A 26,123-nucleotide genomic window follows, 5' to 3' on the forward strand; every position below is an offset into this window, starting at 1 on the left:
ACCATCTCTGGAGACTTGGCTTGATCAACCAATCGTTCAGGTAAGGGAATACCGGTACTCCTCACTTTCTGAGATGTACTGCAACCACTGCCATCATCTTCATAAAGACTCGAGGCTCGGAAGTAAGACTAAATGGGGGAATCACAAACTAGTAATGCTGGGACCCCATCGTGAAGGAAAGATACTTCCAGTGCGACTCAAGAATGGGGTGTGAAAACATCCAGCCTGCAAAACGATGAAGACCATCCAGCTTTTTCCAGCACAAGCAGCACCTGTGCTTGGGTCAGCATTTTGAACATTTCCTGCTTGAAACCAACTCAAAATCCTGTGGTCTAGGATCGGGCGCAAACGACCGCCCTTTTTGGGAGTCAGTAAATACTAGAAACAGCATCCCTGACCCCGTTTCTGTTCTGGAACAAACTCCACTGCACTCTTTTGAAGTAAGGATTGGACTTCCTGTTGAAGTATCAGAAGATGGTCTTCGGAAAAGAAACCTTAATGGGGAGGAAAGGGTGGGTGAAATTCCTGGAAGGGTAGAGCGTACCCCTTGTCTACAATATTTAATACCCACTGATCCGATGTTATGAATTTCCACTGTTGCAAAAACTGGGACACCCGTCCTCCCACCAGCAAAGCATGCTCTAAGATGGGAAAACTAGGGCTGCTTCACTGTGATGTTAGCAGAGCAGGAAGTGGAGGAGGAGTAAGATGGCCGATGGGTGGCTCCTCACTGTCTACCCTTCATCCGACCCCTATAACTTCTTTAGAGGGAATTGGACAGTTGCTGTTGAACAATTGCTGCCTGCCACGAAAGAAGAAGTTTTTGACAAGACTTTTCTCTCATCTTAGTTTTTGCCTTACCCAAAGGGGCAACGCTGAGTGGCTCTGCGTTCTACAATCTCACATCTCAGAGAGGGTGCAGGTTTGCTGTTTGGAGCACAACCTGCCAATACCTTGTGTACAGCAATGTACAGCCATACCATGTCTTGATAGCCTCTGGGTGCATCACAGAACCACTAACCACCTCAAGCTCAACTCAAACAAAACTGAGATCTTCATCTTCGGCCCCAACAAGACCACATGGGATGACTCCTGGTGGCCCACCGCCCTAGGCCCCTCACCCACCCCCGCAAACCACGCACGCAACCTCGGCATCATCCTTGACCCCTCCCTCTCCATGACACAGCAAATCAATGCTCTAACCTCCTCCTGCTTCTACACACTCCGCACTCTAAAAGAAAATCCTTCAAATGGATTCCCCCAGAAACCAGAAAGACAGTCAACAACGCACTCATCAGCAGCAGACTGGACTACGGTAACGCCCTCTACGTCGGCACCACACAAACTCAAACGCAAACTCCAGAGAATCCAGAACACAGGCGCACGCCTCGTCCTGGGACTCCCCCGCCACAAACGAATCTCACCACACCTCAAATCCCTTCACTGGCTCCCCATAGACAAGAGAATCACATTCAAGATCCTCATCCACGCACACAAATCCCTCCACAACACCGGCCCAACCTACCTCAACGAAAGAGTTAACTTCCACACTCCCACACGCAACCTCCGATCAGCTGACCTCGCCCTAGCCACATTCCCCCGCATCCAACGCACCACCACACGCGGCAGGTTCTTCTCCTACCTCGCCCCCAAAACCTGGAACTCCCTCACCACCGACCTTCGCAAAATCAAAGACCTCCTAGTTTTCAGAAAGAACCTCAAGACATGGTTGTTCGAACAGTGACCCTCCCTGGCCCCCCCGCCCTGATTCTCCCCCCCACCCCCAGCACCTTGAGACCCTCACGGGTGAGTGGCGCGCTCTACACATTTTTTTGATTGATTGATTGAGAACATTTATCAAAAGACAGAGTCATGGAGAATCACCAAAAGCAGACATTGTGTGGATCTGTGATCAGCATCTGTTTTCTGTAGTCACAGCACAGTCTGAAGCTTGGCGTCTTCAGGGAAGACATCTGCCCTACCAAACTGTCTGGCAATGTAGTATTTTTGGAGTCCGTAAGCAACCACGAAAAGTTGAGAGTGGAAAGGAAGACAGTGTCATCAGCACACCTTTCTATGGTTCCATGTTTCATGTTGCCACTTCCTGGGATGGTGCTGGATCAATGTACAGCCTGGCATGTATTTAAAAGGTGAGGAATCTCTGTTAACAAGTATTCATCACAATCAATGCCTACATGCCTACTCAGTGGAAGACTATGATCAGTCCAGAGGGGAGGTCATGTATGACTCCTGGTGGCCCCCACCCTCGGAAGCCAGCCCACCCACCCCCGCGAACCAAGCCCGCAACCTCGGAATCATCCTGGATTCCAAACTCAACATGGACCGCCAAATCAACTCAGTTGCACCCACCAGCTTCCGCACTCTCCACCTCCTACGTAAGACATTCAAATGGATCCCCCTTGAACACAGAAAGACTGTCACACACAACCTCGTTACCAGCAGACTGGACTACGGCAACAAGCTCTATGTCGGAATCAACAAGAAACTCACCCCCAAACTACAGAACATTGAGAACACCGCCGCCAGACTGGTCCTCGACCTACCTCAACACTGTCTCATCTCCCAGCACCTGTGCACACTACACTGGCTCCCTATAGAGAAAAGAAGCACCTTCAAGATCCTCACCCACGCACACAAAGCCCTCCACGACACCGGACCGGCCTACCTGAACAGGCGACTCAATTTCCACATACCCCACAGGACCCTACGCTCTGGCCAGATCTCTCTATCGCCGAAGTACACCGCATCAGAAAAAGAAGGACAGGGGGACGCTCATTCTGCTACCTAGCCACCACAGCCTGGAACGCCCTACCGCCCCACCTCAGACATACCACACCCCTCCTCAACTTCACGAAAGCGCTGAAGACATGCCTATTTGAAGACATAGCTATCTGAAGAACCACCGCACTGATGGACGCTCCACACCTCCCACCCCTCAGTGCCTTGAGACCCTCGAGACCCTCACGGGTGAGTAGTTGCGCTTAACAAACACTGATTGATTGATTGATTGACATGCCTACTCAGTGCAAGGCTATGATCAGTCCAGAGGGGAGGCCATGTATGACTCATCAAATGCCGGTTTATATACAAACTGAAGTATTCTTTGGAGGTGTGTACAAATCAAAAGCTGAAGCACAAGTTATGACCTTCTGAGACATTTTAGGCTGCAAAACCTGAAGCCTGCTGCTGACCTTGCCCTCAGGGAAGGCCAGATATTGAAATAACCTTTTCAGTGTCCAAAAATTGACACAGTCAGCTTTTGTAAGAAGTATGATCTTTCATATCAGAAAGAGTTCATGGGAGATATTAATCTTAATTTTTTTTTTCTTTAAGGAAAAGGGGGTAGTATATTGTCCTAAGATATCAGGCACATGGATGTATAGCAGAGAAATTGAATGTGGTCAGTAATCATTATTTAGGTTTATGTTTTATCTTGTTAATGCACATTTAAGAATAGATGATGTACAAAAAGAAGGTGAAGAGATCAGACACTGTATTTACGGGTGAGGTAATGAAGGATCTAAGGTTAAAACTGATATCGAGCTGCCCATCTGCATCACAATTCTAAAATAGCAGCCAAAGTTACTTAATTAGCAGCCATGTGTTGCAGATACATATGAATTAAACAGAATCTATTTTATCAGATGACAAATGATGTGGATGGAATTAAAAACTAGCATGGGGTCGAGAAGAGTTTTGAAGAACAGAAAGCACAAAACAGATCTTAAACATTTAAGTGACCAAGGTTTCATGTGAGCACGCAACTGTCACAAATGAAAGGGTATCTATATCCGAGGCCAAGAATAAGTTTCAACAGAGTGATATTATTTCATCTTAAAGTTGTTCATGAGTGATATTGTGAGAGATGTGGTGCTTCTAGTTTCAAGCCTACTTGACTAACAATCTGTAGCACCGTAGCAGCTTATGGTGTTCCAACTGAGCTATATATTAAGAGACTATAGTCTATCCAGATGTTCTACAAAGAAACATATGGGAAATAAAATCCTAAATGGCTTCTTGTTTCATATTTCTTTCACAGAGGGAAATTTCAAGGTCTTTAGGTTACATTTTCTTGCATTTTCCACATTATTTACCTGAAGCATATCCTTGACCTCTTCTGCTACGCCCTCTGCTGTTGTATGGTCGACTTCCTCGTCCTAGTGTTGTACTTTCTTCTGTCATATAACCTTTTTCCTTATCTGTGCGATTCGCCGGTGGTCGAGAACTAGCTCCAATCTGCCGCAGCTGTTCATCAATTTGCAACCGTTCCAAACGTAACTGGTCAACTTCCTAAATAAGAAGCATATGCAATGTGTTTTAAGGAAAGATACCAGCCTTCAAATACCATTTTGTTGAACACACACCTAACAAAAAGGTCATAATTGAAGTGTGTGTGTGATGTTGTTGTTGCTGTTGTTACTGTTGTGTGTTGGGGATTTTGGAATTTAAGATTTAGTACCCATGACTTCATAAATTCCTTCAGAGCCCTTGAGATCAAGCACCAGCCACTTATTTTTTAAACTCCTTTTAGAGTGGAGTTACATGCCCCCTCTCCCTCCTCCCAAAGTATGTGAAAGGATCACCGACACAAAGATGTTGAATAAGAAAGGCAAATCTAAGGTGTAAAAAGTGAAGCAAAAGAATAAGCAACTTCAGGCTATTTACAATGTCCAAAAGCAACACTAGTAAACTAGTCATTGCAGACAGACAGCAGTGTTTAACAACATCCTTAACAAAGGCAAACTGTATCATGGAAGCCATGATGGGGGTCGTCTCTGGATGAAATCTGCTCGGATTAGAGTACTTATATAAAACATAATCTGATTTAGTTAATTGTTTAGTTTTTATAAAGGGATTACATGTCATGCACCATGCCTTTCAAGCACCAGAGTACTAAGAAAACAACTTATTAACAAAACAAGGTAAATGTTAGACACATGCCTATGCAAACTATGAAAAACATACCTTAAGGGTTTCTAACTTTATTCTCCACATTCTCAATCTTGTATCTGTGCTGAAATCTTACACAGATATGGACATCCCCTCAATATGCATAATAGCTTGACATATTGATCAGTTTAACTTTGTTATACGCTGAGTATAGAAATGAACATCTGAGTGATTTCTTTAGAAAAGGCTGTTGTGATATATATTACAGTTCAAGCATTTTAAGACTTGGCACCTTTATTCTACACTAAAACCGCCACAAACACTCAGACACCACTAAGAAAACAGTCTCATCAATTGATAAGAAGTAGAAAAAATCATTGTAAAGTTCCAGAACATAGCTCGTTTACTTTTTAAGGTCAAATACGGTAATAATATATTATTCACATCCAGGAAAATAAAACAGAAAGCAGAAATGGGAAAGACAGCAAGGCAGCCAAGGGTTTTGATAACAGAATTCAGAAGAATGACCGTGCATTTGATACAGTTACAGTTATGTTTTTTACTCAGACAGCTGAGATGTTGAGGTCTAAGCATCGGTAGAGCATTTCTCCATACCCCCTTTTTAGGTCGAGCCTAGGCTGTGCGCATGCACTGTCTGTAAGACATGCTTTATTCAATCTATGGGCATTAACCACATCTTCTATTGCCATTCAATCTTTGTTGTGCTGGTCTTTAATGCTTCCTTTTTATTAGTGCATTTTTTTTAGATGTCCCTCCTTTGTGTGCTTAGTTCCCTCCTAGGCAATTTCACTAAGTAAGGGTGACAGCACAGCCCTCCTATTTTGGAGAGAAAAACTAAATATGTACCCATCCTGTGTGCATATGTATGCAATAGCTGCAAACATGAAATTCGAAAACAATAACCTGATTACCTTCACTAACACCTTTTGGGATTCATACTCTACGTGCCCACAGATTCCTTGCCTTTGGAATCCTTCCAGGCACCAGCCTGTATCCGGATAACCTAATATAGATCTGAAGCACTAGTAGGTGGGACTGCTCTGTTCCACCACCAGACATGTCACAGAGCTGTATAACGCTACTGGCACCATTCTCATGCACTGACATCAGATCTCTCATTTTTTTATACACTCTCGGATACAGGGAAGATGTATCAATTCTGTAAAATAGGCACTGAGCAGAACTGAACCTATTAAGTCTTGAAGTCTATGCTCAGAACGGAGAGGTGAACAGTGAAAAATATGTGGGTAAATTAGAATGATACTAAAGGCTAACTTAATTTTATTCTGCTCCACACTTTTAACTAAAGATTATTGAACTTTTAAATCTGAATCAAAGACGACCCCCAGAAAAGTGGTGGGACGGAGGAGTGGGCTACAAGAGAAAGGCCTGCAGGCCCATAGATGCAAAAAGACCCTCCTGTGGACACAAATCAATTCAGCAGTGCTTGGAGAAAGTAGGGACAGGAAAGCCTACTGTCAATGGAAATGGTGTGGCATGGAAGCCAGACTCAACAAGTGTCCCACTGCACAGCTCTGTTGAAGCATTTCTAGGACAGAGTCGGCTATCGAAAGCAATGTGCATAAGAGTGGCATGTAAATATCCAGAAAATCTTGCAAAGCGCAACAAATTATGCCTCCAAACAATGATGCCATTTCCCACAGCAAAGGTAACCAAATGTGCTGTAAGCAGGCTAGATCATAAGAACTGCTTGTTCACATCATGATAATAGTGAACATTTTGTGGGAAGATGGGAGTTGGACCTCTGGAAGAGTAGGCAAACCCTCTTACACCATCTCCTAAAAGGAATGCCAGAAGTCAGCAAGAAGAGAAGAGAAATTAAAGGAATGTACTGTTAGAGCGCCTGAAGAAAAGAATGTCTTGATTTAGGAAGCTGGCTCTGTATATACTATATAAAAATAAGATATGGTGTGCACAGAATCCAGGGGTTCCTCGGAGGCTTAATAGAGGCTAAAGTAGATAATACTAATGCTCTCTTTCGTGGTAGTGTGGTTGAGCAGTTAGGCTTATCAGAGGGTAGTGCAAAGCATTTTTTGTACACACAGCCAAGAGAAGAAGCACACACTCAATGACTTAACTCCAGACCAATGATTTTTACATAGCAAACTATCTTTTGTTAATTTATTTCTAGAACCACAAGATTCAAGTTGCAGGTAAGCACATAAATTAATAGGTATTTCACATATGTATCAATATGACTTTAACTGGAGTTTGTAAAAGTTGTACAGTTTTTCAAAACATGGCAAAAATCTTTTTTAAAAGTTGACAGTGCAATTCCTGGGAAGAAGAAAAGTTAGTATGATTTGCAGGTAAGTACAAGACTTAAAGTTCCAGTCTCTGGGGGTTAGGAAGTCCACTGGTTGGGGTTCAAGTTAACCACAACCACCCACCACCAGCAACACGGGGCCAGCCGGTTGCACAGGTCAAAGTTGAGGCAAGTTTAATATGGGCTCATTAGTAGACTTGGGGCACTCGGTTTCAGATCTGCTGCCAGGTGAGTACTCACATCTTCGGAGGGCATACCTGGGATGTTTAGAGGAGTACCAAGTAAGCACCAATATCACACCCTCAGCGGCACAGGGGCGGCAAGGTGCAAACAAAGCGCCGGGCCCCAAAGCTTTCCTACGAGGGGTTCTGGGGGGTCATTTAGATTCTGCAGGCTGGGTCCACGGGTCGGTTCCAGAAAACCACAGGCTGGACAAGTAGGAGGGCAGCCTGATGAACGTTGCTGCACCGGAGGTCAGGTTCTCAAAGGCCTGAGGGCTGCGGATGCAGTGTAACTTTTGGCGTTGGATATCTTCGTCCGGAGCTTTCATGGTCAGGGTTCCTCTGGATTCTGTAGGCGTCGTCATAGGGAGCAGGAGAGGTCGCTCCAAGGTGAGCACTTGCTCGGAATCGGCTGGGGATCCTCTCTAGCCAGTTAGGACATGGGCAGTGGGCGTCGAGTGCAGAGTGGTCAGGACTTGCGGATCCACGGAGGTTCTGGAATCTTGGATGTAGTTTCTTCTTGGATAGGGCTGCGGTCCACGGGAGTTCTTGGTCCTCTGTGATGCATGCACCCCTCTGGAAGCTTGGCAGAGGTCGCTGTACCCACAGGATGCTTCACTTTCTTTTGCAGGTTCTTTGAACCAGGAAACAGGCCAGTAGGGCTGGGGCCAAGTCAGTTTTCATCTTCCTTCTTCTATGCTGGGGTTTTAGCTTAGCAGCCCTTCTTCTTTCTTCTTGTAAGGTTGCCAGGAATCTGACATCTTGGGTTTAGAAGCCCTTAAATCCTGAATTGAGGGGCGTTGCAAGGGTAAGAGGGCAGTACCCAACACCTACTGACCCTGAGGGTGGCTACACCCTTTCTGTGTCCACTCTGTGGGAAGGGGGCACAAACCTAACCCTATTGGTCCTTGGCCTCCAAACTAAGATGGGGATTCTGCAGGGAGGGGGCCACCTCAGCTCTGGACACCTTAGGGGTGGTCCTAGCTGAGGTGGTCACTCATTCCTGCTTTCCCTAATTATCCTGCCGGACTTGCCGCCAAAAGTAGGGATTTGTATGGGAGATTGGCAACTCCACTAGCTGGAGTGCCATGGGGCACTGTAACAAGCAGCCTTAGCCTTTGATGCTCAACACCAGGTGTTAGACTTCCTGCAGGGGGGAGGTGTGAAGCACTTCCACCAAGTGCAGACTTTGTTTCTGGCCACCGAGAGCACAATGGCTCTCACCCCATGTGGCCAGAAACTCTTCTCTTAGTGGCAGGCCAGCAAAGACCAGTCAGTTCTGCACTAAAACACTGGGTAAAATATAGGGGGCATCTCTAAGATGCCCTCTGGGTGCATGGTTCAATAAATTCAACACTGGCATTAGTGTGGGTTTATTGGGCTGAGAAGATTGATACCAAACTTCTCAGTATTCAGTGAAGCCATTATGGAGCTGTTGAGTTCTTACTGACAAACTCCCAGACCATATACTCAATATGGCTAAACTGCACCTACAATGTCTAAGAATGAACTTAGACACTGTAGGGGCATATTGCTCATGCAGCTATTGCCTCACCTGTGGTATAGTGTACCCTGCCTTAGGGCTGTAAGGCCTGCTAGAGGGGTGACTTACCTATGCCACAGGCACTAGTTTGTGGGCAGGACACCCTGAGAGGGGTACCATGTCGACTTTACCTTTTTCATCCCACCAGCACACACAATCTACAAAGGCAGTGTGTACGTGCTTGGTGAGGGGTCCCCTAGGGTGGCATAATACATGCTGCGGCCCTTGGGAACCTTCCTCGACAACCAGGCCCTTGGTACCATAGGTACCTTTTACAAGGGACTTATCTGGGTGCCAGGGGTGTGCCAATTGTTTAAGCAAAGGCACATATTTTGGGAAATAACACTGGTGCTGGGGCCTGGTTAGCAGGGTCCTAGCACACTCTCAATCAAAGTTGGCATCAATATGAGGCAAAAAGTGAGGGAGGGGGAGTAACCATGCCAACAAGGGCACTTTCCTACAATTTCCCATGCAGTTTGTCTACTTTGAGTCACTTTACAGAGTCAGAAGACAAGGATGAGGGAGCTGAAGGTAATGCATTATGATTTTCTTTGCAGACCGAGACCATCACCACCGAACCCCACCATAATGAGTGCACAATCAAGTAGCTTAGAGTATCCAGGAACTCAGTCTGCCAAATCTCACAATCTGATGGCTAATCGTAGGAGCCAAATAAGGCACAAACCAAGCTGACAGAGAATACTCTACAAGGTGTAGGAAAGCGCCATTGTTGGCATTGTTACGCCCCCACTTTTTGCCTAGTGTCGATGGCAACTTTGATCGAAAGTGTGCTGGGACCCTGCTAACCAGGCCCCAGCACGACTGTTCTTTCACTAAAACTGTACCTTAGTTTCCACAATTGGCACACAGTTAATTCCCTTGTAAAAGGTACCCAAGGTACCAAGGGCCCTATGGTCAGGGAAGGTCTCTAAGGGCTGCAGCATGTATTATGCCACCCTAAGGGACCCCTGACCAGGTACATGCACACTGCCTTGCAGCTTCTGTGTGCTGGTGGGGAGAAAAAGACAAAGTCAACGTGGCACCCCTCTCAGGGTGCCATGCCCACAAGCAACTGCCTATGCCATAGATAAGTCACCCCTTTAGCAGGCCTTACAGCCCTAGGGCAAGGTGCACTATACAACAGGTGGGAGCTCAGCTGCATGGGCAATATGCCCCTACAGTGTCTAAGTCCATTCTTAGGCAATGTAAGTGCAGTGTAGCCATATTGAGTGTATGTTCTGGGAGTTTGTTAGTACGAACTCCAAAGCTCCATAATGGCTTCACTAAATACTGGGAAATGTGGTATCAGGCAGAGGTCGCTGGTCTTTTGTAGGTTCTTCAAAGCAGGAGACAGGCTAGTTGGGCTGGGGCCAAAGCAGTTGTCTTCTTTCTTCTCTGCTAGGGGTTTCAGCTAAGCAGTCCTTTTTGTTCTTGTCAGGTCTGGAGCTTTAAGAACTAGTGCTGAGCAAATTGCTTCTTTCAGGGTGTCAAAGGCCGTTTGACAGTCAAGAGTCCAGGTAACGTTCTTTGGCATTTTCTTTGAGGTCAGTTCAGTGAGGGGTGTCACAATGGATCCATATCCCTTCACAAACCTCCTGTAGTACCCAGTCAAGCCAAGGAATGCCCTGACTTGAGTCTGGGTTTTTGGAGCTTCCCAGTCCAGAATTGTCTGGATCTTGGGTTGTAAAGCTTACACTTGCCTCCACCTACCAGGTTGTCCAAGTATACGAATGTGCCCTGCCCTATTTGGCACTTAGATGCTTTAATAGAGAGGCCTGCTGATTGCAAGGCCTGCAAACCTTCCCCAGGTGGACCAGGTGATTCTTCAAGGTGGAGCTAAAGGCAGCAATATCATCTAGATATGCTGCACTAAAGAACTCCAAGCAAGCAAGGACTTGATTCACCAACCTTTGGAAGGTGCCACGGGCATTCTTTAAGCCAAAGGGCATAACAATAAACTGATAATGCCCATCAGGTGTAGAGAATGCTGTATTTTCTTTGGCTCCAGGTGCCATCCTAATTTGCCAGTACCCTGCAGTTAAGTCAAAGGTACTTAGAAATTTGGCTGCACCCAATTAATCTGCTCTGGGTATGAAAACTCTGGTATGAGGTTTCGGGGCCAAGACCACTAGGCTAACTCAGGGACTGTCAGAGTGTTCCATTACCCATAACTCCAGCATCTTGTGGGCTTCTACTTTGATGCTCTCTTTGACTTGATCAGAATGTCTATAAATGTTGTTTTTCACAGGTAAACTGTCTCCTGTGTCCACATGTTGGGTACACAGGTGTGTCTGACCAGGGGCCAAAGAGAAGAGCTCTGCATACTGCTGTAGGACTTGCCTGCAGTCAGCCTGCTGTTGGGCAGAGGGGGTGTCTTAATAGACAACTCCATCTACTGACCCATCCTTAGGGTCAGGTGAGAGGAGGTCATGGAGAGGTTCACTCTCTGCTTCCTGATCCTCATCTGTAACCATCAGCATGGTTATGTATGCCCTATCATTGTAGAGTTTCAGGCTGGAATTCAAACATTGCAGCATTTTGGTCATACCACAACTTCTGGAGTTGTTGGCTGGCCTCAAGTTTTTTGGATGCCTTTTCCATGTACTCAGCCATCCTAGAGTGGAGGCCAAACACATTGTCCACCACATCTTGTTTAGGCGCATGGAGAGGTCTCTCCCAGCCTTCTTCAACAAGTGCCTGGGGTCCCCTTACAGGATGGCCAAACGACGTTCAAAGGTGGAAAACCCAACTCTGTTCTGAGGCAACTCTCTGTAGGCGAAAAGCAGGCATGGCAGGAGAACATCCCATCTCCTTTTGAGTTTTTCAGGGAGCCCCATGATCATGCCCTTCAATGAATCTCTCAACAAGTTCACTGGTTTGTGGATGGTATGGTGTGGTGAATTTGTAAGTCACCCCAAACTGATTCCACATGAGTTTTAGGTAAGCTGACATGAAGTTGGTACCTTTATCAGAAACCACCTCCTTAGGGAAACCCACTCTGGAAAAAATTCTAATTAGGGCTTTGGCTACTGCAGGGGCAGTAGTGTCCCTAATGGGAATTGCCTCAGGGTATCTGGTAGAATGATCCACTACTACCAGTATATATTGGTTCCCTGAGGCTGTGGGTGGTTCAAGTGGACACACAATGTCCACGCCAACCCTCTCAAAGGTTACTTACCTGCAGGCAGGCCTGATTTTGAGTACCCCCTGTCTCCACAGGAGCCCACTTTAAAATTGCTCATCTTTGACCTCTGCACCTGGCCAGCCCCATGTTGCTGGTGGTGGGTGGTTGGGGTTAACTTGAACACCGACCAGTGGACTTCCTAAAATCCAGAGACTGAAACTGGAAGTGTTTTACTTACCTGTAAACAATCTATCTTTTCTTCCCCCAGGAACTGCTTCTGAAAATTGCACTATGTCCATTTTTAAAACAGATTATTGCCAATATTTCAAGAACGGCATTACTTATCGATTTCAAACAAAGTACTGTTGACACCTCCGTGAAATACAAATCTTTTAAGGTACTTACCTGTAACTTGAATCTTGTGGTTCTAAAAATAAAGCAAATCTATTTTTGCTATATAAAAGCCATCAGTCTGGAGTTAAGTCACTGGATGTGTGTGTTTTTTCTATTGTCTGTGTGTGTACAACAAATGATTTGCACTACCCTCTGATAACCCTAACTGCTCAACCACACTACCACAAAGGAGAGCATTAGTATTATCTACTTAAGCCTCTGTTAAGCCTATGGGGAACCCCTGGACTCTGTGCACACTAACTCATTTTGGTATAGTATATACAGAACTAGCTTCCTACACAAGGTCATCAGCAAATTGAAGAAAGGGCTCAAAAGTAGACAGCTCTGTTTCAAAATCTTTATAAGCAAATTCGTTTTTTTCCCCTCCTCCAATGGGAAGAGTAACCCCAAAACTTCTACTGCTTGATGTATCACACAACAAAAGAAGCACTTCCACCTCAATTGAAGGACATGAGCAGACTCCAGGGCAACTCGGATAAGGTCTCCAGATCACTGGGGTTCTTAAGATTTAAGTAGAGAAATGACTTTGCAGGAGAGGGAGGATGCTGATCAATATCCTCCTGAACACCCTGGATGAAATAACTCGAAACATCTGATGAGATCTGAATCTGAGTCAAATATAGCATGCATACTGATGAATACATGAAATCATTGAAGAAGAGTTGCAAGGGGCTAACCATCAAAGCAAGGTGGCATGAGGAGAGACCAATCTGCAGAATGATTCAGCTATAAAGATGGTGCAAGTAAGGATGGCACTACCATATTTCAGTACTTGTCACAACATTTGAAGCAAAATTTGCAGATTTCAATAATGTTTAAAGTGCATAGTGATCAAAATAAATACAACCAGAGAATGTGAATCATAAATGCCCTTGGCCCTCACCAATAGCCTTCAGGTGTGAGTTTCCAGTGAAGCCCTCCCAGTGCACTCTGATCAATGTGTTTCATCATAGCAATGTTGCATCACTTCCAATGGAGTACAGCTTTGAAGATGATAATTTCTTTCAACTATTTACTTTTCGTAGCCTCACACCAATGTTTTTCACTACTTATGAGCTCTTTTTTTAAAGAACAATAGGTATTGAGTGCCAAACTTGCTTGCAAACACGACATTTAAAGACCAGTGCTTTATTAACTATCCAACAAACAGCATGTTACTGCAAGGTTCATCCCCCTCTGGTCTGAGCCACTGGCATGGGGAACCATTAGAACAAAACAACCTCCATGTGGCTGTCCTGTATTCAGGACTGATTGGAAGTTAAGAGGCTATCCTCACTGTGTCGTTATAGTTAGGTCAGTGTTTCCATAGAAACAGAGTTTTTGTTTAGCTAATAACTTCTGTTGTTTGTTGAACCTTTGTGAAACTTTCACAAAAGTTAGTCCACCTCAGATCCTTCCTGGAAATGTTCAGGTTATCCGTCAAGAGGGAGTTAAGAAAAAGGAGTGGGGTTTCCAAAACTTTGATTTCCCATGTTAATTTCTATTAAACTTTTGGGAAGCGCTACAGAAAAAATGGCTGAACAGGAATTACACCAGATTTTGAAGAAAACACTTCACTCAAAAAGTGTTTTTTTGTGATCTAGTGCACATCCATTAACCCAGTTTTGACAAATTCACTTTTAAAGGTAGATCTAGAGGATTGGTGCCGCTGTACTGTAGAACAAGTTACTTATCTTTGGTAACTAATTATCTGGTAGAGACTATCTAGCTGCAGATTCCTTACCTTACAATTTCCTGCTGTCAGCATAGAATCTGAAATCTTTTGTTGAGCACTACGCTGTGCGCGCCATCGGGTGGCGTCGTTCAGTTCCGCATGTGTCGTTCGGATCCGCATGGCATTGTTGTAGCCATTTCTGATGTCACGTTGCCTATAAAGGCACCACACCGGCACACGTATGTCAGTTCTTTTACCCTGGTTCCAGCTAAAACTGCTATGGGTAATCAGGCACCTCATCCCAGCTCATGACCTAAAATTTGTTGTCCAGGTGCTTCCTAGCCAGCCTCAGCCACGGAACATTACTCCTATCAGGCATCTCCAAAGTCCACATAGGACTGCTCAGAATAGTCCAGCATGTTGCAGCCCACTTCCTGTATAGACACAGGAAATTTGACCACATCACCCTTATGCTATGCTCCCTTCAACGGCTACGCTTCCATTTAGAGGCCAAAGTTCAATTTAAAATTGTCTGCCCCACCCATAAAGCACTTCACTCCTCTTCACCCTTTTACCTAATGGAGACATTCAGGTGCAAATCTCAGGCGCCAACCTAGATTGAAGAAACTCTCAATTGCTCCTCCTCAAAATCCCCACCTTCAAGCAAGTGCACTGATTGAACCAATCCTTCAGAGGAAGTGCCACTAGACTGTGGAAGTCCCTCCCTCCGAGTCCCGCATTCCCACATGAATCACGGAGACTTTATGGTGACCATGGATCTACAGGATCCTTACTTTCATATCCCGATTTCAACTGCCCACAGAAAATTTCTACGTTTCACAGTAGCCAGCAGCAAATTTCCAGTTTAGAGGTCTTCCATTTGGCCTAAAATCTGCCCACAGAATCTTTACAAAATGTCTTGCTGCGGTTGCGGCTTGGCTGAGAAAGAAAAAAGTTTTTCCATATTTAGACAATTGGCTAATAAAAGCACAGTCGTATCAAGAGGCTCACGGCTCAACGAGGGCTTGCATTGAATTATTCGAGGAACTGAGTCTCACTCTGAATTGGAACAAGTCAAAGATCTTACCAACAAGAGTAACGACTTTTTTAGGAGCAACAATAGACACGATCAGGGACAAGGCCTTCCCTTCGGTGGAGAGACAAATTAAGTTCATATCTCTAACAAGCAGAGTTCAGAGAAGAAAGTCTCTTTCAGTACGCAACTACAAATCGCTTCTGGGGATGAAGTCATCTTGCATTCAGGTAGTTCCGTTTTGTCGCCTGAGAATGCGCCCCCTGCAAGAGGAACTAGATCTCCAATGGATTCAGAAAGAGGGCTCATTCAACGATTCGATCACAGTGACTCCTCGTATTATCGAAGCGCTCCACTGGTGGTCAGATCAATTGAACATCGCAGTAGGTCTTCCTTTCCTGCCTCATCGAGCCCCATTGGTCATTACCAAGGACGCCTCTCTGGAAGGATGGGGGGGGGGCGTACCTTCAAGATCTACAGGTCAGTGGAAAGTGGAGCAGCTCTTTGGGGAAATATCACATCAATTTCCTTGAGTTGAGAGCAGTTTTTCTGGCTCCGCAGGCATTCCTCCCCAGGATAAAACACTCTGCGGTTCTCATAAGAACGGACAATACGTCAACAATGCATTACTTGAACAAGCAGGTAGGAACAAAGGCTCTTCTCCTATCTCGAGAATCTCAAACTATTTGGAATTGGGCTATTCGAAACAGTTTACAAGCAGAACACCTGCCAGGAAGCCTTGTCTCCAGTCAAATACTCAACGTTCCAATGCTCAAATGGCTAGCTTTGCCCGCTAGGGTGGGCTCAATGGATATACTAGCATTAAGGGACAGACATAAAAACCTAAATTCCTTTATAAAAAAAAAAGATCAACAAAAGTGGTTTTATAAAGATCCTTTTATCCGTTTTTAATCTTTCTTAACTTTGATTTTCAACATGTTTTTGATTTTGAACTAAATCAAGCAAAAGGGCATTGAAACTTGAATTAAAAAAAAAAAAAAAAAAAAAAATTACGAAAAAAAGTTTCTGCAGACTTACTAGTGAGCAGCCAACACCTGGTCTCTGCCATCAATAAGAGCTTTGCTCTCCAGCAGAGAAAATTTATAGCATTCCATGCAGTACAATCAAATGTTTCAGCATTAGGGACTAACATGGCCATGAAACAGTGTCTCTAGGTTGGGCACCGTTCACTGGAGAAGATGAGGTGGAGGATCTTTCATCTTACTGTCTTTTCCACTTTCCTGTGAAGAGTAACTGTAGAATGCCAAGCTCTGAGATGTTATAGCATAATCGAAGTTCCAAAACAGTACTTCTTTCCAGCATCTCTGGAAAAACTCACAGTGACAAAGCTTGCAAGTAAGTGACCGGCTTAGGTGATCCTTTTTTCTCCCCAACTGGAATTGTGCAGAAGCCCCAAAAAATGGAATTTGCTGAGGTCTGCTACGCTTCCAGCTGATGTTATTACTCTGCAGAAGTTCTTCTCTCTGTTCTTCCTGAGATGCCACTGTTTGTTTACGGGTTAATCTCCCCAAAAAAATGTGACCTCCAAAGCCAGCAGAGAGTGAAGAGGGTATGAAAGCTCTGAAGTACTGTAGGAAAGTACTATCTTGCCTGGCATGTTACCCCCATATTTTACTGTATATATGTTGTTTTAGTCTATGTGCCACTGGGACCCTGCCAGGCAGGGCCCCAGTGCTCATAAGTATGTGCCCTGTATGTGTTCCCTGTGTGATGCCTAACTGTCTCACTGAGGCTCTGCTAACCAGAACCTCAGTGGTTATGCTCTCTCTGCTTTCCAAACTAACAGACTAGTGACTAAATTTACCAATTCACATTGGCATACTGGTACACCCATATAATTCCCTAGTATATGGTACTGAGGTAGCCAGGGTATTGGGGTTCCAGGAGATCCCTATGGGCTGCAGCATTTCTTTTGCCACCCATAGGGAGCTCTGACAATTCTTACACAGTGCAGCCTGAGTGAAATAACGTCCACGTTATTTCACAGCCATTTACCACTGCACTTAAGTAACTTATAAGTCACCTATATGTCTAACCTTCACCTGGTGAAGGTTGGGTGCAAAGTTACTTAGTGTGAGGGCACCCTGGCACAAGCCAAGGTGCCCCCACATCGTTCAGGGCAAATTCCCTCGACTTTGTGAGTGCGGGGACACCATTACACGAGTGCACTGTACATAGGTCACTACCTATGTACAGCGTCACAATGGTAACTCCGAACATGGCCATGTAACATGTCTAAGATCATGGAATTGTCACCCCAATGCCATTCTGGCATTGGGGAGACCATTCCATGATCCCCCAGGTCTCTAGCACAGAACCCGGGTACTGCCAAACTGCCTTTCCGGGGTCTCCACTGCAGCTGCTGACGCTGCCAATCCCTCAGACAGGTTTCTGCCCTCCTGGGGTCCAGGCAGCCCTGGCCCAGGAAGGCAGAACAAAGGACTTCCTCTGAGAGAGGGTGTAACACCCTCTCCCTTTGGAAATAGGTGTGAAGGCTGGGGAGGAGTAGCCTCACCCAGCCTCTGGAAATGCTTTGATGGGCACAGATGGTGCCCATCTCTGCATAAGCCAGTCTACACCGGTTCAGGGATCCCCCAGCCCTGCTCTGGTGCGAAACTGGACAAAGGAAAGGAGAGTGACCACTCCCCTGACCTGCACCTCCCAGGGGAGGTGCCCAGAACTCCTCCAGTGTGTCCCAGACCTCTGCCATCTTGGAAACAGAGGTGTTTGTGGTACACTGGTCTGCTCTGAGTGGCCAGTGCCAGCATGTGACGTCAGAGGCTCCTTCTGATAGGCTCTTACCTCTCTTGGTAGCCAATCCTCCTTCCTAGGTAGCCAAACCTCCTTTTCTGGCTAGTTAGGGCCTCTGCTTTGGGGATCTCACCAGATAACGAATGCAAGAGCTCATCAGAGTTCCTCTGCATCTCCCTCTTCACCTTCTGTCAAAGGATCGACCGCTGACTGCTCAGGACGCCTGCAAAACCGCAACAAAGTAGCAAGACAACTACCAGCAACCTTGTATCGCTTCATCCTGCCGGCTTTCTCGACTGTTTCCAGGTGGTGCATGCTTTGGGGGTAGCCTGCCTCCTCTCTGCACCAGGAGCTCTGAAGAAATCTCCCGTGGGTCGACGGAATCTTCCCCATGCAACCGCAGGCAACAAAAGACTACATCACCGGTCCTCTGGGTCCCCTCTCAGCACGACGAGTGTGGTCCCTGGAACTCAGCAACTCTGCCCAAGTGAGTCCCACAGTCCAGTGACTCTTCAGTCCAAGTTTGGTGGAGGTAAATCCTTGCCTCCCCACGCTAGACTACATTGCTGGGTACCGCGTGATTTGCAGCTGCTCCGGCTCCTGTGCACTCTTCCAGGATTTCCTTCGTGCACAGCCAAGACTGGGTCCCCAGCACTCTAACCTGCAGTGCACAAGCTTCTGAGTTGTCCTACGACATCGTGGGACTCCCTTTTGTGACTTCGGGTGGACTCCGGTTCACTTTTCTTTTAAGTGCCTGTTCAGGTACTTCTGCGAGTGCTGCCTGCTTCTGTGAGGGCTCCCTGACTTGCTGGGCGCCCCCTCTGTCTCCTCATCCAAGTGGCGACATCCTGGTCCCTCCTGGGCACAGCAGCATCCAAAAACCCTAACCACGACCCTTGCAGCTAGCAAGGCTTGTTTGCGTTTTTTCTGCGTGGGAACACCTCTGCAAGCTTCATCGCGACGTGGGACATCCATCCTCCAAAGGAGAAGTTCCTAGTCCTCCTCTTTCTTGCAGAACTCCAAGCTTCTTCCAACAGGTGGCAGCTTCCTTGCACCCTCAGCTGGCATTTCCTGGGCTCCTGCCCACTCTCGACACTGTCGTGACTATTGGACTTGGTCCCCTTGTCTTACAGGTACTCAGGTCCGGAAATCCACTGTTGTTGCATTGCTGGTGTTTGTTCTTCCTGCAGAATCCCCCTATCATGACTTCTGTGCTCTCTGGGGGTAGTAGGTGCACTTTACACCTACTTTTCAGGGTCTTGGGGTGGGCTATTTTTCTAACCCTCACTGTTTTCTTACAGTCCCAGTGACCCTCTACAAGCTCACATAGGTTTGGGGTCCATTCGTGGTTTGCATTCCACTTTTGGAGTATATGGTTTGTGTTGCCCCTATACCTATGTGCTCCTATTGCAATCTACTGTAATTTTACATTGCTTGCATTACTTCCTTTTGCTATTATCTGCATAATTTTGGTTTGTGTACATATATCTTGTGTATATATCTTATCCTCATACTGAGGGTACTCACTGAGATACTTTTGGCATATTTTCATAAAAATAAAGTACCTTTATTTTTAGTACTTCTGTGTATTCTTATGATATTGTGCATATGACACCAGTGGTATAGTAGGAGCTTTACATGTCTCCTAGTTCAGCCTAAGCTGCTTTGCCATAGCTACCTTCTATCAGCCTAAGCTGCTAGAAACACCTCTTCTACACTAATAAGGGATAACTGGACCTGGCACAAGGTGTAAGTACCTCTGGTATCCACTACAAGCCCGGCCAGCCTCCTACAAGTACCACTCCATAATAACAGTAAAATGAGGGGAACTTTATGAATATAAATCAAAATAATGGGATTAGCCAATGAGATGCTGTTTCACTGTGTCACAGGTGCTGTTCTTAGGTGCAGTGGTACTATTTTTAGATACTGCAACACCTAAAAATGCAGACATTACACAAAAACTGTAAACACCTTTCCTTATTTGTTTCTGGGTGGAAACCTCTAGGCTTAAAGTTTCGATAAAAGAGCCCCTTCATAGTGAACACAACTTTTTGTGTAAAGTAATGGCATCTCTGGAGTGACAAAGCACTACCTCACTGGCTGTACGCGACCCAGTAGCAAACTGAGGTACCTTACTGGAGATCAAAAACAAATACATAAAAATAAAAGCAGCCATTTGAGTGGCCAGAAAGTGAATAGTAGTTAAAACAAGCCCACATGCTATAGAAAAAACCCAGAAACTTTCTGAATACCAATTGCTACTGCTATTTGACAAAGACAGCTTGTCTTATCCATCACGGCATCTTGCAAAACTGAGAAGGAGCCAAAGACCGCATAAAGAACAAGTTACCTTTGGTAATACCTTCCATGTTAGACACTATCAAGCCACAGAATCTTTACTTCAGAATTAGTCCCGGGCGTCAGACTGGATCCAGAAATTTTCGGCGATACCCTTGAGCGCCGGTAGGTAGCATCGTTCGGCTTCACAACAAATTTGTTGGCATTGTCAAGTAGGCAGGGGGATGGTCTGGTCTACGTGACAAGAACTGAGTACCTTCGGAGCCACCTGTCCTGACAACCAGTTTGTCAGGGTAGAAAGCAGTGTATGGAGGGTGCACCGAGAGCGCCTGAAACTCGCTGACCCCTCATGGCCAATGCAACAGCCACCAGAAAAGCGATCTCAATGGTCAATAACTGAAGAAGGAAGTTGTGCAACGACTCAAAGAGTGCACACATCAGGAAAGTGAGGACCAGGTCAAAATCCCACTGAGACATGCTGAATGGCCTAGGAGAAAACATGTGTCACAAACCTTTGAGAAATCCTGTCACAATGGGTGACTTAAATAAGGAAGAAGAAATAATAGGACCTGAGTAGATAGGGGATCAAACCTTTTGGACAAACAACTTGCCCCAAATTTCTTCTAGCGACTGGCGTGTACCATTTTGGTGGAGGGAAGCTTGGCTGCCAGAATACCATCACAGACTTCAGATGTAAGGTTGAAGGCTGTCAACTGTCGCCTCTCAATCTCCACACATGAAGGCAGAGTGCATGCAGGTTCAGGTGCAGAACCCTCCCCAACTGCTGTGACAAAAGATCGTCCTGAAGAGGCAGCTTGACCGGAGGACCGACGCTCATGCTCAACTGCCTGGGATAGCAGGAATCTCCGGATTGACTTGAAGCCAGAAGCATAACTTGGGCCCAGTCATTCCTGATTTTCTTTAACACTCTGGACAGAAGTAGAATAGGCAGAAAGGAGTACAAGAGGCCGGAGCTCCACTTTAGATGAAAAGCATCTCCAAGCAAGAGCCAACATAGAAACTCCACCGCGCAGAACTGCTGAGACTGACTGTTCCTGGCAGTTGTGAATCGATCTAACCAAGGCTCTCCCCATACTGGGAAGAAACTTGGCACCAACACCAGATGACAATATCATTTCTTTTTTAATACACTAGATATCGAAGGCTGAGTTTGCCCGCCCTGGCGTTCAGAGAGCCTGCCAGGTGATGAACCACCTGGGAGATGTCCTGGTGTTCCAGACACATCCAGAGATGAAGAGCCTCCTGACAAAAAGTCCAGAACACTACCCGCTCTTCTTGCTGCAGTAACACGTTAGTGCTGCTGTCCGTGAACACCTGCACTAACCATCTCTGATAGAGGATAGGAAGGCCTTCAATGCCAAGCAAATCACTCAAAGCTTCAAAAAGGTTATGTGGAGTCCGACTCCTCCAGAGACTAGAGTCCTCTAATATCCATCTACCACAGATGGCCACATCAGCCCAGGAGTGACACATCTGTTATTACAAGGAGAGGGCTCAACTGCTGACCCAATCACGGTTCGTCAGCCACCACTTAAAGTCTTTTGCAGTCTCTGAGATCTTGACCATGTCAGAGAAATTACCCTGACATTGCGCACACTGGAAGTTCAAGTCCCACTGCAGAGCTCGCTTATGCTGGTGGGCATGTGGTACCAGCATGATGCTGGAGGCCCTGCCGCCTCAGTGTCTGCCTCACCAAAAACCCAGGACACATGCTGAAACATCAGTAACATTGCCTGAATATCCCAGAATCCCAGTTTGGGAGGATAAAGACTTGATGGAAAAAGACAGCAAACATCACCAGATGAACAATGTGTTCAGACATCTTTAAGGTTCAGCACTACATAAAACAGCATGCTTATGCGTATATTTCATCTCACAACCAATAACCATTTGATCCACTGAAGACAAAGCATTTAATACACAATTACTTGCTTTGAGAAAGACTATTTTCCTTCTCTGTCACAAACTGTTTTTAATTGCAACAGTTGTGCTGCCTGAAATCTAACACACTGTGTGCACATCCATGAGCTGGCACGTCCTGAGCTTGAAAAAATTGCATGACAATTAATTAAATTAATGAAGCTCACCTTTAAGTAATTTAGGTGGTAATCCAAAAGAACTGTTGCATTTGTGATACTGTCCTTGGTTCCAACAAACACAAACGGTACTAGTCCCTACAAAGGCAATTTAAAACATACATCAGAACTTAATGGTCAAAACATACTATTAATGAAGCTAGACAGAGAGATATAAAGACATGGTTACACGAACATAGACAAAACAGTGATATACTGCATGAACAAAGATAATGTGTCATTTTAAACAATTTGTAAGATGAAAACATGAAAACATTCAGTAAACCCATATACTAGTGCTTTATTACAATAACAATCCTTTTATATCAGCAGCTCTTAACCTTTTGACTTAAGTGAATATTTAACTATTTTGTGTAAATCACAAATATAGCTTTAAAATCTTCAGTTTTGTTTCTTTATTTGTATAAACTTTGTTAATTCTATGTATTAATTTTAATATGTATTACATTTTGAAAAACAGTCGCTGAACCCCTTAGTAGGCCTTGCAGACCCAAAGGGGTCCTTGGAACACAGGTTAAGAACCACTGCTTTAACTAAGTATACCACACAAACTGAAATGTTTTTTTTATTACGCAATACTATAACATGAAACCCTTATATATGTAGAATACACTGAAGGCTGGGGCCCCTATATACTTATTTTATATATACACATATGACTAACTTTCTTATTATTGTATAGTTGTAATATCACTAGTCACCTATAATAAGGAAATTATGTTCAGCTCAACTGCAATGACCTATTACTGTTGGTTTGTGACATTACAATGGCTGCTGCTAAAGCCGACAGTGTGAACAGCATGTCAAAGAGAATGTGGGAAAATGGGTTATTGGTAAGGGCAGGTAAGTACCTACACTTAGCAATAGGCCACTAACCTCCACTTAGGTCCAGTTAGGTCTCAGTAAATTAAACCCAGCTCAACCCTTGGTAGCTTGGCAACGAGCGACAAGGCTTAACTAAGGGGACAAAGTGTAAAGCATTCAAATATCACAAAACAGTAATTAAATAAAACACAGGAAACAGTTCAAAAATCCAAAATCAATTTATATAAATAGATAATATTTTTATCTTTAAAATGACACAAAAACAAATAAAATCGGATAAGGGGAACTGGAAATATACATTTTTAAACAATTATTGTTTTCTAGCGCCTAGAAACAAAAAGCGCCAATATGGTCATCTGGTCGCACCTCGACCGGGGCAAAGTCAAAGTTTAAGGCTGAGAGGTCCCGGTCAACTTCCTACGTTCGGACTTAGTCTCTTTTTTGGAGATTTTCTTTACCGGGACGAACCTGCAAGTCAGGCCGGGTTGCGGTTGAGGCAAGCCGGCTAGAGTTGCCACGGCGGGTCGGTCCCTCTTTCAAGCTTTTTTCCAAAAGTTCTCCAAACTTCTGGATCATCTTACAGATGTTGCTTCAAGGTTCTGTTGGGGTCCACAGCTCACCCCAAGGTTCCAGAAGCTCTGCGATGATCCTTGGGGGGGGTGGACTACAACTCCCAGAATGCACCTGGCGCAAACTCCTTTTTGGCCACTGGACAGTGGTCAGCTGGTTGGTTTCTTCAGGAGTTGGTGCAGGGGACTCTGGTTAGCAATTTTTCACCTGCAGCAAACAGGGAGTCCCTCCTTGAACCAGTTGAAGCCAGGCAAAGTCCTTCTTGTGGTGAAGACCAAGTGTGCAGCTGGTGCAGTCCTTCAGAGTGCAGGGTCCAGGTGCAGGCCAGGGGTCAAACAGGGCAGTCCTTCGTCTTCTGGTGTTCTTCCTGGTAGGGATCTGGTAGGGAACGGAGGTGTGGGTGCAGGTCTGCCAGTTTTATCCCTGCTCCTGGGTGAAAAACAGGGGGGTCCTGGTTCTCCAATCAGGTGCAGGGTCCATCCCCCTGTGATGACCACTTCCTGGGAAGTGTGGCAAAAATCAATCCCAGGGAGCAACATTCCTAACAAATCCATCATGGCTGAAAGTGATTTTTGGAGGTTACATCAGACTGAGCGCACCCACTGGTGTGGCTAAAAATCCTAAACACACCCCTCTCCTGCCTTCTCCTAATCTAATCAAGGGGCACCTAATTGTCTGGGTTTGCAGGATGTGAGGGTGTTGCTGGGTTTGCAGGATGTGAGGGTGTTGCTGGGTTGCTCCAAATGTCCTTCTCTGCCTTTGAAGCCCAGTTTGGCAGCCCCGCCCACACCTGCTTCACCATCTGCTGAGGGGAGATCTCCTCCTACAGGCACATCTCTTTGTGTGGAGCCAGGCCACTTCACATCTCATCATGGCAGCCTGGCCAGACTGCCAGAGGCTGGCCAATCAGAGCACAGCAGCAAAAACACTGCAGGGCTGAAGTTGGCAACTTTTCAGGTAAAGTTTAAAACTCTTTACCTGAACAAGTTATATTAAATCCAACAACTGGAATTTGTGGGATTTATTATAACAATTAATTTGATACCAAACGTCTGTTATCTGTTACTTAAGGGGACTTTTAAAATTAAAATAAAGTCTCCACATTCTAGCCTATGGAGGCCATTCACTACAATGAGGGAAAAACAAATTTGGCTGTTTTTACCTCACCAGGGCTTATAAAGCTATTTTTATAAGGTCCCTGCTTAAAGTTACATGGCACCCAGCCCTAGGGGCATATAGGGCACACCTTAGGGGTGACTTATATGTAAACCTAAGGTAGTTTAAGACTTTGGAACTACTTTTAATTCCAAAGTCGAATTTGCATATAACTTTAATTTAAAAGCAGCCAGCACGGCAGGCCTGCCTTTAAAATGACACTGGGCACTTTACCAGGTGCACTACCTATGCTGGGGTCCCTAAACCTACATGCCCTACCATATACTAGGGACTTATATGTAGGTTGACTTACCCAATTATAATTAGCCTAATTTGCATACTGATTTTACACAGAGCACAGGCCCTGGGACTGGATAGCAGTACCCAGGGCACCATCAGAGTCAGGAAAACACCAGCAAAAAGTGGAAAATGGGGGCAAAAAGTTAGGGGGCCTCTGCAATCAGCCCTGTTCTCTCACAGAGAAGATTTACAACTGCATTTTAAAGAGTGAAAATTAAAACTGGCTTTTCACGTCTTCTGATCAGTTTCCTTGATAAGAACAGTTATGAGCAGAAAGGAGACATTTATTTTATGAATAATTTTTTGTTCATTACACAAAAGGAGGAATCTCTCTGCATGTTAGCACAAATTATTAGCTATGCTTTTTTTAAACTTGACTTCTATTAAAATGCATATGTTTAAAAAAAAAATTATAATAGTTGTATATAAGTATTTTTAATTTTGCGCTACAAATTCCACATTTACTCTACATATTTCCAGACATTTGCTTTTAGATATATAGGAGCAAGAGATCAACGATACAAACTTTTTTCAGAGAGGGTAGTTATGTTAGCATGTAGTTAAAGGGGTGGGTCACCTCTGAGATCAATGACCACATAAAAAACCCTGCTTTCGACATCGTTCCTCTATAGAAGAGGAAATCTTTATTAACAAGCAATACACTTAAAAGTTATGGCAGATGGTACTTTATCCCAAATGAATAGAACACCTTTTCCTCAAAATCAATGTATTTAATATTTTGAGCTATGTCCCAACTGTAAAGGGTTAAAACGTACAGTATAAACAAAAAAGAAAAACTGATCTACTTAACTAGCAATGGATTGCTTCTGAAAAAAAACACGATTCTTGAGGAAATTATACAAAATACATTTAAG

The 26,123-nt window shown here is 45.0% G+C and overlaps 1 protein-coding gene across 2 annotated transcripts in view; it reads right to left on the minus strand.

The window, feature by feature from the left end:
- FMR1 (fragile X messenger ribonucleoprotein 1) overlaps window positions 1-26,123 on the minus strand; it is a 385,399-nt gene that overhangs the window by 167,825 nt on the left and 191,451 nt on the right. For both annotated transcript variants that reach the window (XM_069212420.1, XM_069212419.1), the window contains exons 11-12: window positions 22,390-22,476; window positions 4,116-4,311 (exon numbers count right to left, since the gene is read on the minus strand). In XM_069212420.1, coding sequence (XP_069068521.1) covers window positions 4,116-4,311; window positions 22,390-22,476 — 283 coding nt within the window. The remainder of the gene's footprint in view (window positions 1-4,115; window positions 4,312-22,389; window positions 22,477-26,123) is intronic.

This window comes from Pleurodeles waltl, chromosome 2_1 (assembly GCF_031143425.1).
Source record: "Pleurodeles waltl isolate 20211129_DDA chromosome 2_1, aPleWal1.hap1.20221129, whole genome shotgun sequence".
NCBI lineage: Eukaryota > Metazoa > Chordata > Amphibia > Caudata > Salamandridae > Pleurodeles > Pleurodeles waltl.